General features: G+C 36.4%; 1 protein-coding gene across 10 annotated transcripts in view; it reads right to left on the bottom strand.

Moving 5' to 3' along the window:
• The window catches only part of MARCHF1 (membrane associated ring-CH-type finger 1), an 860,279-nt gene that overhangs the window by 412,308 nt on the left and 432,212 nt on the right, over positions 1–15,759 (bottom strand). The window contains exon 3 of one of the 10 annotated variants that reach the window (XM_032413135.1): positions 7,939–8,045. The exons of 7 other annotated variants lie outside the window; for them this stretch is intronic. In XM_032413135.1, coding sequence (XP_032269026.1) covers positions 7,939–7,986 — 48 coding nt within the window. In that variant the 5' untranslated portion in view covers positions 7,987–8,045. Of the gene's footprint in view, positions 1–7,938; positions 10,969–15,759 lie in introns of those variants that run through there. 2 more of the 10 variants (XM_032413123.1, XM_032413134.1) reach the window with 2 other exon arrangements.

The raw sequence follows: 15,759 nt of genomic DNA on the forward strand, positions 1-15,759 counted from the left end.
TTGAATGTGTTCGCCCAAAATTTATATGTTGAAATCCTATTCCCCAGTGTGATGGTATTAGGATGTGGGGACTTTGGGAGGTGATTAGGTTAGGATGAATGCGAATGAATGGGATTAGTGCCTTTATAAGAAGACATGAGAGATCTTGCTTCCACTCTCTGCTCTCTGTCATGTGAGGACACAGCAATAGACAGCCAACAGTGAACCAGGAAGAGGACCTCACCAGAACCCAACCATGCTGGTCCACTTGATCTCAGACTTCCATCCTCAAGGGAGTAAGCAATATATTCCTGTTGTTTATAAGCCACACAGTCTATACTACTTTGTTATAACATCCTGAACTAGGGTAATTATGGTATATCACGAACAGTTCAACAGATAAAATAGAAGAGGCAACAGGTATTTTAATACGGAAAATTTGACACAGGGAATTTGTTTAATGGGGTTGGAGAACTGTTAAAGCAAATAAAGACAAAAGCAAAAAGTTAGATAATTACTGAAGGAACCTTAGCAGTTCAGAGGAGGGTCACCATAGTACTGGGATTCAAACCCTTCTGAATAAAGGTACCAACTACCTGCTGCTAATACCGCTGAAGTTCAAAGGAGGTTTGCAGCAGAGTTAGGACTCAGATTGTTGAGAAGGGTATGAGGTCCACGTAATGATACTACCTCAGGAGTTTGAAAAAAGGGCTTGTGGCTTGCACCCCTGAAGATAGTGTGATATCTTACATGACAATTTCATATGTCAACTTGGCTGGCCATGGTGCCAGATGTTTGGTAAAATATTATTCTGGATGTTTCTGGGAAATATTTGTCTATCCTATGCCTGCCTCACCATTACATTTTGAAAGCACACAACTCGTTTGGTCACATGTTCATGACTGGAGAAGAATTTTGCCTCAAGAATGCAGCATACCTCAAGTCTCATTCACATCTGATTTAGATGATATTTAAATGAGACATTGAACTTTAGACTTCAGAGTTGGATACTGGAATGAGTTAAGACTGGGGGCTGATTCACTCAGGGAATTTTCAAGATGGCGGTAGAGTAGGAGGACCCTAGGCTTGTCTCATCCCACAAAAACAACTAGATAACTATCAAATCATCCTAAATACCCCAGAAATTGACCTAAAGACTGACAGAACAATTTCCACAAGTAAAAGGAAAGAAAAGGCCACATACAAGAAGGTAGGAAGCAGGGAGACACAGTTTAGGGGAGAAACCGATTGTAGGTACTGCCAAGGGGAGGAAGCTATAGTTGCCAAAAAGGGTGAGAAAAAGGAGTACACAGAACACACAAGGAGCATGTTTCCCCAAAGCCATTGACTTGGAAAACAAGGGCTGAATTTTGTGAGTTCTTACAACCAGTGGGGCTTAAAGCCTAGAGTTTTAACGGTCAGCAGGTTTAGAAGGGATAGAGCCTACAGGGCACTGTGCTGCTTCTGTAGAGAAGGCGGGCAAACAACCCAGAAGCAGATAGCATGGAAACAGTGATCTGAAAAACATCTGGGGCACAGAGTAGGGAGATTATTTGCTCTTCTTGGAGCACATCCTTGAGAGGTAGCATTCACGGAAATACATCTCCAGGAACAAAGGAGCTGGCTGGCGCCATTTCCCTCCCTTGTCTCTCAGCATAAACATGGAGCCACCGGAGGGAAGCAGCACAGCATGGACAGTGGCTGCCTAACATGCTTACACCAAGCCCACCCACCATGCTCTGGTGTGACTGCCCTTTCACTCGGGCTTGCTACAGTCCCAGCATGGCACAAACCCCTGCCCACACCAGACTAGCACAAACCCCTGCCCACACCACATCTCCCAACCAGACAGTTCTGCAGGGCCTCAATTCTGGTGGAGTTGGTGTCAAGTCTCATTTCATAAGCAGACCAGAGCACATCTAGTTAAAACTTGCCGCATTCAGCCAAGTGAGGGGATGGAGAACAATTATTATGCTAATGGACATCAAAAGAAAGCTGGAGTAACCATACTTATACCGGACAAACTAGACTTTAAAACAAAGACTGTAAAAGAAGACAAACAAGGACATCATATAATCATAAAGGGGACAACCAACAAGAAGATATAACAATTGTAAATATTTATGCACCCACAAGGGAACACCCAAATATATAAAATAATTAATTACAAACATAAAATAACGAATTGATAATAACATGATAATAGCAGGGGACTTTAACACCCCACTTATCAATGATATATCAATGGATATATCATCTAAACAGAAAATAAACAAGGAAAAAATGGCTTTGAATGACACACTGGACCAGATGGACTTAATAGATATATTCAGAACATTCCATCCTATAACAGCAGAATACACATTCTTTTCAAGTGCATATATGGAACATTCTCCAGGACAGATCACATTTTAAGTCACAAAATAGGCCCCCACAAATACAAAAGGATTGAAATCATACCATGCATCTTTTGTGACCACAATGCTACAAAACTAGAAGTCAACCACAAGAAAAAAATTGAAAAAAACCCACAAATACATGAAGGTTAAACAACATGCTACTATACAATGAATGGGTCAAACCAGGAGATCAAAGAGAAATAAAAAGATACATGGAAACAAATGAAAATGAAAACACAAAGGTCCAAAACTTGGGAATGAAGCAAAAGCAGTCCTAAGAGGGAAGTATATAGTAATACACACTTACCTCAATAAGTAAGAAAAATCTCAAATAAACAACCTAACCTTACACCCAAAGGAACAAGAAAAAGAACAACAAATGCAGCCTAAATCCAGCAGAAGGAAGAAAATAATGAAGATAAGAGCAGAAATAAGTGATATAGAAACAAAGAAACAAAAATAGAACAGATCAATGAAACCAGGAGCTTGTTCTTTGAAAAAAATTAATAAAATTGATAAACTTCTAGTCAGACTTATGACAAAAAAAGAGAAAGGACCCAAATACATAAAATTACAAATGAGAGAGGAGAAATAACAACCAGCACCACAGAAATACAAGCAATCATGAGAGAATATTATGAAAAATATATGCCAACAAATTGGACAACCTAGAAGAACTGGACAAATCTTGATACATACAAACTACCAAAACTGAAACAGGAAGAAATAGAAAATTTGAACAGACCCATAACCAGCAAAGAAATTGAATCAGTAATCCAAAAACCCCCAACAAACAAAAGTCCAGTGCCATGTGGCTTCACAGGCCAATTCTACCAAACATTTAAAGAAGAGTTAATACCTATTCGTCTCAAACCATTCCAAAAGGTAGAAAAGGAAACTTCCAAATTCATTTTATGAGGCCAGCATTACCCTGATGCCAAGACCAGATGAAGACTCTACTAAAAAAGAGAACTACGGGGCCAATATACCTGATGAACATGGATACAAAAATTCTCAACAAAATATTAGCAAACCAAATCTAAAAATACATTAAAAAAATCATTCACACAATAAAATGAGATTTTTCCTGGGTTGCAAGGGTGGTTCAATATTCCCAAATCAATCGACATGATATAGCACATTAACAAATAAGGATAAGAACCCTATGATCCTTTCAATAAATGCAGAAAAAGCATTTGACAAAGTACAACATCCATTCATGATAAAAACCCTCAACAAAGTAGGTTTAGAGGGAACATACTTTGACATCATAAAGGTCATACATGAAAAACCCACTGCTAATATCATCCTCAATGGGGAAAAACAGAGCTTTTCCCTTACAATCAAGAAAAAGACAGGATGTCCACTCTCATCACTGCTATTTAACACAGTTCTAGAAGTCCTAGCCACAACAATCAGACAGCAAAAAGAAATAAAAGGCATCTGAATCATTAAGGAAGAAGTCAAATTTTCACTATCTACAGATGACATGATACTCTATATAGAAAACCTAAAAGATTCCATCGAAAAATTGCTAGAACTAATAAACAAATTCAGTAAAGTTGCAGGATACAAAATCAATGTGCAGAAATCTGTTGCATTTCTATACACCAATAATGAAGCAGCAGATAGAGAAATTAAGGAATCGATTGCTTTTACAATTGCACAAAAACCATAAGATATCTAGGAATAAACCTAACCAAAGAGGTGAAAGACCTGTACTCTGAAAAGTATAAAACACTGGTGAAAGAAATTGAAGATGACATAAAGAAATGGAAAGAGATTCTATGTTCATGGATTGGAAGAGGAAATATTGTTAAAATGTCTATACTACCCAAAACAATCCTTATCAAAATACCAACAGCATTTTTCACAGAGCTAGAATAAATATTCCTAAAATTTGAATGGAACCATAAAAGACCACAAATAGCCAAAGCAACCTTGAAAAAGAAAATCAAAGCTAGAGGCATCACAATTCTGCACTTGAAGTTATATTGCAAAGCTGCAGTGATCAAAACAGTATGGTACTGGCACAAAAATAGACACATTGATCCACAGAACAGAAAACCCAGAAATGAACCCACAACTATATGGTCAATCTTTAACAAAGCAGGAAAGAATATACAATGAGAAAAGGAAAGTCTCTTTAACAAATACTGTTGGGAAAACTGGACAGCAACATGCAAAAGAATGAAGCTGGAGCACTTTCTTACACCAAACACAAAAATAAATTCAAAATGGATGAAAAACCTACATGTGAGTCCTGAAACCATAAAAACCCTAGAAGAGAGCACAGGCAGTAACCTGCTTGACATAGGCCAAAGCAATTTCCTTCTAGATATGTCTCCTGGGGCAAGGGAAACAAAAGCAAAAATAAACTGTTGAGACTTCATCAAAATAAAAAGTTTGTGCACAGTGAAGGAAACAATCAACAAAACTAAAAGGCAATCTAAGGGATGGGAGAAGGTATTTGCAAATAACATATCTGATAAAAGGTTAGTATCCAAAATATATAAAGAACTTATAAAACTCAACACTCAAAAAACAAATAATCCAATTTAAAAAATGGGCAGAAAAGATGAATAGACATTTTTCCAAAGAAAACACACAGATGTCCAACAAACACATGAGAAGATGCTCAACATCACTGATCATCAGGGAAATACAATTCAAAACTACAATGAGTTATCACCTCACACTTGTCAGAATGCCTAAAATCAACAACATAAAAAACAACAGGTGTTGGTGAGGATGTGGAGAAAAAGGAATCCTCTTGCACTGTTGGTGGAAATGCAAACTGATGCAGCCACTCTGGAAAATAGTATGGAGGTTCCTCAAAACATTAAAAATAGAACTACCCAATGATTCAGGAATTGCATCACTAGGTATTTACCCAAAGAATACAGAAATACTAATTCAAAGGGATACATGCACCCCAACGTTTATAGAAGCATTATCTATAACTGCCAAATTATGGAAACAGCCCAAGTGTCTATCAACTGATAAGTGGACAAATAAGAGGTGGGAGATATATATATATACATATATATTTATATTTATTTATTTATTTATGACTGAATAATAATAGAATATTAGTCATAAAAAGAATGAAATCTTGACATTTGCAATGACATGGATGGAGATAGACAGTATAATGCTAGGTGAAATAAGTCAATCAGAGAAAGACCAATGCCATATGATGTCACACATATATGGAATTTAAGAAACAAAACAAATGAGCAAAGGGAAAAAAAGAAGGAGAGAGGCAAATCAAGAAACACCCTTAACTATGGAGAACAAAGAGATGGTTACCAGACAGGAGGTGGGGGGGGGGTGGGGGAAATAGGTGATAGGGATTAAGGAGTGCACTTGTCATGAGCACTGGGTGTTGTATGGAAGTGTCAAATCACTATATTGTACACCTAAAACTAATAGTATACTGTATGTTAACTAGCTGGAATTTAAATAGAAACTTTTTAAAAAATTTTAAAAAGACTCTGTAAGTTGTTCGTATGGAATGAATGTATTTTGCTTGAGATAAAGACATGAATTTTGAGGGCACAAGGAACACTATGGACTAAATTGTGTGGCCTCACCCTGGCAATTAATATGTTGAAGTTTTAACCCCCAGTGTAACTTTATCTGCAAACAGTGTTTAGGAGGTAATTAAGGTTAAATGAGGTCATAAGGTTGGGGTTGGTAGCCTTATAGGAAGAGGAACAGGAAGAGATCTGTCTCTGACATGTGAAGACACAGACAGAAGGTGGCCATCTAAAAGCCAGGAAGAGAGCTCTCACCACAAACTGAAACAGACAGAACTTTGATCTTATACTTCCAGCCTTCTAAAACTGTGAGAAAATAAATTTCTGTTGTTCAAGTCACCAAGTCTACGGTTCTTTTGTCATAGCACCCAAGCTGACTAAGACACTGTATTTTTGGATGAGATTAACATTTAAATTGGTGGACTCTTTGCCCAAAGCAGATTTACAGGATGAGCAGACCTCATTCAATCAATTGAAGGTCTTAACAGAACAAAGACTAACCTCCCCCGAGAAGAAGGAATTCTTCCAGCGGACTTGCTTTGGACTCAAACTGCAACTCTTCCCTGAGTCTCCAGACTGTCAGCCTACTCTGTCAGGCTTTGGATTTTCCAAGCTTCCATGCTTACATGAAGCAATTCCTTAAAATAAATCTTTCTCTGAATATATACACATCCTATAGGTTCTGTTTCTCTGTAGAAGCCTAATTAATACACCTGGCTAATGTTGGGATAGCAGGAACTCAGAGAGGGGCATTAGGAAACTTGGTCTGAATACTGACAGGAATAAGATTTTTCTCCCTGCCTCTCTGCCTCCCTCCAGTTTTTCTGATTGGGTGAACTCACAGGAACCAACTGACAAAGGAGAAAATAATTTTCAGACTATCAGGCTCAGCATCTCCAGAGTACATAAGAGTGAGTTTAGAGCACAATCCATCCTATCAAAACAGTACCAATTTTATGCTTCTGTAAAACAAGTTGCAAATATATTTCTATAAATGAAATAACTCTCACCTTCTCCCTGAAGAGAGAGGTACAAAATCCAAACCATCATATACTGACAACAGTTTATACCTCTCTAGTGATGCTCATTACTCCTCTATTTCAATCACAGTCCCACCTGAATTTTCTGTAACCTAAGGACAAAATTTTGAAGTAAGCCACCACCACCAAGCCTTAAGTAAAATAATAAAGGAAATGAGATGGGAGGAAAAGGTAGAAATCAGTGAATACATACAAACATATATACAAATGTATATATTTTCAAGTACACACATATATAATAAAATATGCATGCTGATGAAGCTCTCACTTTGTAACTGGTCACAAAGCTGTAATTGTTGTTTCTCTTAAAATTCTTTATTCACCTATCAACTCCATAGGCCCTTTGTCTCTGCCAGCATGTGTAGAAGCCTAAATTTTCATTTAAAAAAAAATCTGAATCCTCAGCAGTCCTATATAGGGGTTGCTATAATTTTTCACTAACTTTTGCCGCTGGGCTTGGAGGCATCACAGATAATCTTCTGGGCTCACTGACATATTCCTCCAGCTCCCATTAGTAGTGCTGCCCCAATTACTCCTCTGTATCAAGATTAATCATGCCAGTCAGTGCAATAATGTGCTTATTGGTTCACTAAAGGGAGAAGCACAAAATGGCCAGGAGACAGTCTCAACTTCTACTTCAATGAAACCACTGTGTTCCCTGGTGAAGGTATTTTTCTCTCACGAAGTAAGAAATTCCAATCAGTAGAGTCTAAGCTATGGGCAAGAAATGCAAAAATTCTGCAAGTAGGTTAGTAAGTGAAATAGTGAGTGATGCCACTCCATCTTCCACCTTTGATTTCCAGACATATATATTCTAGCTACAGAAAAAAAAAATGACATGATATATTGGTCACAGACTCATAACATATTCCCTATCCTATAAGGTAAAATCTCACTTTTTTTAAAGTGTATAATCTCTAAATTGCATTGTGATTAAGTTTTCAATATACCATTCTATCATTCTATCAGGCCACTTACTTTACACTGATGGAGTACATGAATAAGACCAGATAATTCCATGGGCATAAGCACTTTAGCACAACTTCTTTTAGCGTGAAATGAGTACTCTGGTCCTAGGCAATGTCCTAGGAATAAAACAAAAGTAAGTAAGATCACAGATGTTGGTGCTAGTAGAAGCATTTGGGGTAGAAAAGGCAAATGTACATCCAGAATTTGAATCCTGTTCCAGTGAAGGCAAATTACCGCCTCTTCCTTATTGGAGGTGTCTAATGCAATCACTAAACAATAAGGAGGCTGGCTGGTGGCCCTTGAGAAAGGTACCACGTTGGAGCCTTGTATTGATCCCTGCTGTTAAAAGGGTTAGGTGTTCAGCAGTGGAGGTAGTCAGACACAAACTTTTCTAGCTTTAACAGTGAAAAGAAAGACAAACAATCTTAGCTATGGTTGTCAAGAAAGGCTTTATGAAGGCGCTAGGATTGAGATGAGCATTGAATGGAATTAAGTTAAGGGAAAGAAAAGGATATTTCAAGAAACCATGAAAGTGAAAGCAGATGAGCAGCAGTTGAAGCAGGGGTAAATGTGACAGATGCCACACCACGTAGGTAACACAGCTATCTGATCAGAATTAGTGATGTATGATAAATAGCAGTAAAGAATAAATGCTTGGATTTTGGATGGCCCACGCTGCTTGCAAATTATGACCTGCTACTTAGTACCCGTGTGACGTTTATGGGTAGTTCTCAATCCACACAAAACCAACAAAGTATACTACTACTACAAATTCTGCCCAATGGACAGATTTCCCTTAACCACTGATTTTTCGGAGACATTTCTCTGTTTTCTCATTTGTCCCTGAAGAACAGTGTATCTACACACCTCAGTTTTCTCGATTGCAAAAGAAGATAATAATTGTATCTGTGTCACAGAGCTGTTGTGGTGATTAAAAGATCTGATATATGTAGAGCACTTAAAACAGCGCTTAGCATTTGGAATATGCTACAGAAGTGTTTTTAAATTAAATTTATGTTTTGATTTTTAAAAGTGTTAACTTACATCAGAAATAATTCCTATAAATAAGATAAAGTAAAACCTGTTTATTTTGTTCTATATTTCTTCTGTGTTTACTTTTTGGTCAAAGTCAAATATCCAATATATGAAATTTAGTGTGAAAGGATAGTTAAACTAGAAACTTTCTCCATAAAAGCTGTTGTATTTCTTGACATGAACAATAAAACAGCATGTTAAAATATTTATTTTCTATTGCTTTATATTACATCTATCATAAATTGCAGCCTTATTTTTTGAAATACCTGTGAAGTTTAATGTTCCATATCATCACTGCCCTGGAAAAGTGATCAAACCCACCATGGCTAATCTGGAAGTCATTTTCAACATGCTGTAGTATAAATAGTGAAGCAAAGAAATGAGTCATGGGATTCAACAATCCCCTCCATATCTAACTCTTCTAGAAACATGCCTTTCTGGATAAGACAGTTTTTCTCTGTCTAACTGTAATTCCTGTTAGGACATACATCAAGATGATAAGGTGACTGTCCAATAAGCCTCTTGGGCAGCTTCTTGACATTATGCTACTTCTGTTGACAAGCTGAAGGAATAGGTGAATTATTATCTGAGCAGAGAGATTCATAAAGGTTCATTTCCCTCACAAGTAATTGTACAGTGAGAGTGGAATATATTGTGATGGGAAAATTGAAGGGAAATCTATCCTCATCAACGGTCATACAAACAAGACATTTTTCTAGGAAGAATTCATTACCTCCCCAGATCTATTTTGGAGAGTTCTTTTGATTGAAAATTCACACTTATAATGAATTAAAATTATTTCCTCAAATTAGCTTTCTCATTGTTTTTACTCATTAACTCCTTTATATTCTACACCATCCACCATTATCATTACCCCCTTTCCAATGTGTAACTGTATTTATTTGGTGGAGACTTCTCAAAAAAAAAAATTGATATACTGGTTCCTCCAACATTCTCATCTAGAAAATCAGACAAACAAAACTCAGAGGCCTATTAACAGATGTGCTGACATTTGTATTCTGCAAGTTAAGCGCTTATGGTGTTTTAGACTATACCTCTCTGCTTGGTTTGGTTCTAGAGCTTTCTGAGAATTTGACCCTGGGCTTCATATGGGCACAATCGTAGCTTTATACAATGTTAAATCTTATATTCATCTTATAATTCAGCCATTACCATTCATACAAAATGCTTACCCCAATCCTTCACTACAACCTGCCATTTACTGGTTCAAGGCGGCAGACAGTTAAATATGCTACCCTTGAAGGAGGATTCACCTAGCTGGGTTGCACATGATCTGTAGATTGTTTCCAGATGTTACCTCCTCTACAAAAGTTTCTGCTTCAGCTACAGAAAGTCACCTTGCTTGATGGCATGCTTCTTCAGGGACAGTCCACACCCAGTGACTAAGTATGCAAAGTAGGGGAATAAAGGTACAAGGATTGTAGCCAGTTGTGGGGCATTTTGATGTGTAGCATTCTTTCCTGAGCTTTCAGCCTGGTCAGCCAAAGCTGTGTTGGGTCTGGACTGCAGTTCAAATTCTTTCTCAACTCAATTCTCCTTCCTCTCTCTTTTTCCTCACGTGTTCATGTCTAGGAAACATCTTGAACCCCAAACTCATCTTAACACCTGCTCCAAAAAACCCAACTTGCAATACTTGGGAACTGAGGCAACACCCATAATATAATTTGTTCAAAGTCCTATTAACTAAAGGCATAGATAGAATGAGGACACATTATCACTTGACTAGAAATCCAATGTTACTCCTAATTTTCCATTCTGCCTCATGTCCACAGACATCCATGACAATTTGGTTGACTCCAGTCTTATAGGATTAGTATCAATTTAAAGGTATTAGATGCAGTTATAAGATGAGAAACATAAAGTTGCTTGTATCAACTATTAATAGCCATGGGACTTGGGCACCTGGGTCGTTCAGTCAGTTGAGTGTCTGACTCTTGATTTCGACTCAGGTCATGGTCTCAGGGTTGTGAGATTGAGCCCTGCATCAGGCTCTGAACTGGGTGTAGAGCCTGCTTAAGATTCTCTTTCTCTCTCTCTCTGCCCCTCCCACTCACGCATGCTCTCTCAATCTCTCCCTCTCTCTTAAAAAAAAATAAAAAATCCATGGGACTCCAAGCACAGGTTGCTGGCTCACCCTTCCATCTCCATGAGCCAATTTATTTATGGTATAGGTCTAAATGAACAGGTAAAATACAAAATGATATTGTCTTACATGCATAAGTAACACTCACAAAAGCTGAGTCTCAAATATATGGCATGCCCCTCTGATTTCTACATTAGCTTCTACTCCCAAAGATTTCAAGAAAATAAATATCTCATATGTTATCTCTACCTTTACAAAAATCTCTGGTTTTCTCTTAATTTTCTCTGAACTCCTGGTTGTAGGCCAGACAAATTTTTTCCTTGAGTTCTATGTCATGAAAACTTATGAGTTATTTTAGTTCACTAATTGGGGAGCAGCTGCTGCAAGAAAAAAAATAAGGTAACTAAAAATTTCTGCTGTCATATAAAATAAAACACTTTATAATAAGCATAATATCTATGATTGTCAATCTGTTTGGGTTCATTATGTTTGGTAGGTGCAAGTTGGATAATATTCAAATGGTATCAAAAATCACCACAAAAACTATTTCTAAATTAGCTTGTCTAATAGTTAAGTTACAAAAAAAAAAAAAAAAAATTCCCCTAGGTGTTGATTGTTGAACTCAGTCCTGGCAATACCACAATTGCAGATCTTTATATCAGCTGCAAATTTCATTAGCTTTTTAAAGTAACTTATTATTAGCAACTCAATATTTTGCATATGAACTTAATTGAAAATTGCACTTTCCCTGTGTATAGCTAATTCATTTATTGAGTCATCTTGACATTTCAAAGTATAAAATAGAGAAAAAAAAGGGATAAATTCACAGGTATATCATGAAAAATTATTCAAATATTCTGCTTCTTAGTTTAAGGAACAGTCTTTTATCTAGAAAAGGTTTCTGTCTGCCTTAGAGAGTCTGGGGATGGTTTGGTCTTATAAAAGAGCCTGAGGAGAGTCATCTTTCTAATGCTGAGTGGACAGTTCAGTGTCTCACAGCTTCCCTACTCTTAGGTCTCTGGTACAGAAAACATGAAAACCAGCTCCTTATCCGGTACTCTTAGTACGCCTAGGGAAAAAGAAAACAACTAATTTCATATAGCATCAAATTAATGTTATATCATTTATACTAAAACATTAATTTTAAAGTTTATTTTTTTATAAAATATCACATAGAAAATGAATTCAAGTAATTCATTCATTCAATAAAATTCAATAACTATATCAGACATTGTTCTGAACACCTTAGTATATCAGTGAAAAGAAAGTAGACAGAAATCCCCATCATTGCCCCTCAACATCCCAAGGCATATATTCTATGTCATGTGGGGTGGGGATACCCTATATTGTCATGGTGTCATTTGTCATGGGTACATTTTCATGGCCAGTGGTGTCATTTTTGTCTATCCAACGCACCTGCATGGCTCAATTTAAAATAGTATCCTCCAGAAAAGTTTCCTGACTCTTCTAAGTCAAGACAATTATGCTCATCTCCCAATTTCTAATTACATTTAGTTTACATTAGTATATGCAGATTGGTATATATTACATAGATTGGTATTAAATAGATTGGTAGAACAGATCATGCTTACATTCATTTTGTGTCCCCCAAAAGGCTTCAGATTATGCTAAGCACAAGTGGACAATCAATGTTGAACAATTTATTTTTAGGTAGTCTTGCTAACTGTACCCGATTGTGGCCAAGGCCCAGGAGCATCTTAATACTTTCTCTCAGTAATTAAAAAAATTAAGTTTTTCATGATCTATTTTCCATGGGATGGAGTTGCATTATTAATAAAAATGCCCACTGAATATCGCTGCAACATTTTGTTGATATGTTACTTCTATATGCCATTAGAAAAATCTACCAAATTCTACAAAGATCAAGAAATTCCAGATCTGTATTTAAATATATGACACATATTTACAGAATTTTTAAAATGTAGGCATTTGCTTTTTATAAAAGCTTGTGGGATATGAATGAAAATAGCATATTCAGTGAACAATGAATATTTGAACATTTTTGCATCAGCACGTGCACAAAGAAATGGTGTGAATGAAGAACAATACATCAGAAAATTTTGCCTCATGAAAATGCTCAACCTAAGTTCACTTGGAGAAAAGTATTTCACTTTATATGATAAGAACTTACTAACAACATGGTCTAAAAATTCCAGAGTGTGTGTGTGTGTGTGTGTGTGTGTGCGCCATTCTTTTCCATGTACTTAGAGTAGAAGATGATGAGGTATGGTCCTAATACCCTTGTAGTTATGGTAGCCAGAGTAATGTTCCCCTACAGATGTCCAAGTCTGAATCCCTGAAACCTATGAATATGTCACCTTATATGGCAAAGGGGGTTCTGAAGATAAGATTAAGTGAAAGATCTTGAGATGGACAGATAATTTTAGATTATCCAGGCGGACCCAATATAATCACAGGGCCCTTATAAGGAAAACACAAGAGGGTCAGTGTCAGGGGAGACGGGAAAGCAGAGGCAAAGCTCAGGGTTATGTGCAGCCACAAGCAGCTCCTAGAAACTAGGAAAGCCAAGGAAATGGGTTCTCTCCTGAGCATACTGAAGGAACACAGCCTTGTAGACCAATTTTAGAATTCTGACATCCAGTACCAGGAAAGTAATAAATTGTGATATACTGAGCCACTAAATTTATAACTTTTTATAGTAGAAATAGGAAATTAGTAGAGTAGCTTATATTGTCTAGCAGCCACCTGCCTTTTAGGTAACTTAGTTTCCTTTTGTGTATGTTGAATTACCTTTAGTTCATAATTACTTATCTTATTTTTTTCTATTTCATATCCAGGGACTGAAAACTGCTTTGTAGTTATTACAGCTCCTTAGAAGACAGAAAAACATATGATTGACCTGTTTCTATTTCTGTTGACTATTAACAAAATTCTTAAGGTATATAGTAATATTCCCCAATGTGGACTTCTCTGCTTTCATCCCCAGCCATCATTACTCCCTCTTGATTGCATATTTTGTCTTACCTTTCTACTTTCATTTCTTTGTCATATTGTATCTTCCACTACGGCACATTACAAATCTACATAAGGCACAAAACCAATACCTAACTATAAAATTTAAGGCATAAAACATACAGTAGCATCCTAAACTAAATATTCAATGTCCCAAAATGGCATTACATGGTGCATTTTATGTTTTAATGGTTCATTAACAATGTTACTATCAAATCAGATAGTATCATTAGCTAAATTTTTTTCATATTAAGAAGCAAATTCTTAGAGGTTAAGCTAATTTTAGCTGTCCTAACATAGTACTAGAGAACACATTTATTTTCATTAGAAAGAGCAATCTTCTAAGAACTTAATACATGTCTAGTATTTTAGGAGTTGGTAGAGCAAAAACTTTAATTCCTTACCTGTATGAAATTTACAATCAAGTTAGGAAAACAACCCAAGTTAGTGAAACAATCTAGGTTAGTTAAAAGTATATAATTAATTGCCAGTTATTTCAGTAAAGAGGATATGCATAAAAAAATCAAAGACTGATTAAGGTGAGCTTGTTTCTCAAGAAAGACTTTAGGTAGACAGGACGTGAGTTGAATTTAAAATTATGTACAGAGAATGCAGTTAAGGTGTAGAAGAGGAAAGAAGACATAATAAATAGAATAAACAACAAAGGAAGAAAGACACAGAAGAAAAACCTAAGTGCAGTGCTGTGATGATTGCATAATATGGAGGGATAGTGGAAAATAAGAATAAACAAGAAGAGAAATCCACATTTAATGGAGCAGTCAGCAGTAACTTGGAAATACCATGGAAACTTGAGCAAGGAAGTGAAATTATGAAAACATTTAAAAAAAACCAATGATTAGTATAATAGATTGATGAGTGTGAGAATAAAAAATCAGAAATATCAAGGCTACAGGAGAGTGAGTGGGAGCAAGATTTTAATCCTGGAGCTGTATGACCCATTCAAGGGCTTCAATGTGATATATGAGGTTCTTATAGTCCATGCTCTGATGCTTGACTATTATAAATGACTCCTTAGGATGATAAAATATACTAATTTGTAGGATTATTTGTATTATATGAATAAGTTTATTAAAAGTGCATTTTCAAGGAATTGATCTAAAGAAACTTATTTCTTCTTGACATTAGAACCTCACCTTGATGTCAGCTCCACAGAACACTGTACAAGGGAGTCAATGAGCCAAGTGACTTTTAATTAATTTAGAGACTACTACAGTTATTGCAAAAACACAAGATGTCAAGTCTTGGACAGACTTAAGTTCCCCCAAAAAATTAAAGCACATAAAAAATATTACTTCACTGACTTTGAGTGTATTCTGAAAAGTGAGTTAAACTTCCACTGAAACATTTGATGAAATAAGTTAAATTGATTGTAACAGAGGCAAAAAAGGGAGATAAAACAAATTATTACATCTGGAAATAGTCAACTGTATTTGCACTTGTCCCAAAACAAATCTGTAATTTTGTCTTTAAATCTACCTATCGCCAACCCCTACTCTTCTTCTGCTGCCTTTAAATTAACCCCTGGCCTGAACTCTTACCTACAAGCAGACTGCTATCTAGATGCAAAGAACCATGAACACAGGTGTAAGCCTGTGGTAAGGTAAGGGATAGTAGAATTTGAAAAATATGCCTATTTAAGCAAACAGGATTCTTCCTTGTGGAGAATGTATAGGCTG

Source organism: Phoca vitulina, unplaced genomic scaffold, assembly GCF_004348235.1.
Source record: "Phoca vitulina isolate PV1807 unplaced genomic scaffold, GSC_HSeal_1.0 scaffold14, whole genome shotgun sequence".
Classification (NCBI taxonomy): Eukaryota; Metazoa; Chordata; class Mammalia; order Carnivora; family Phocidae; genus Phoca; species Phoca vitulina.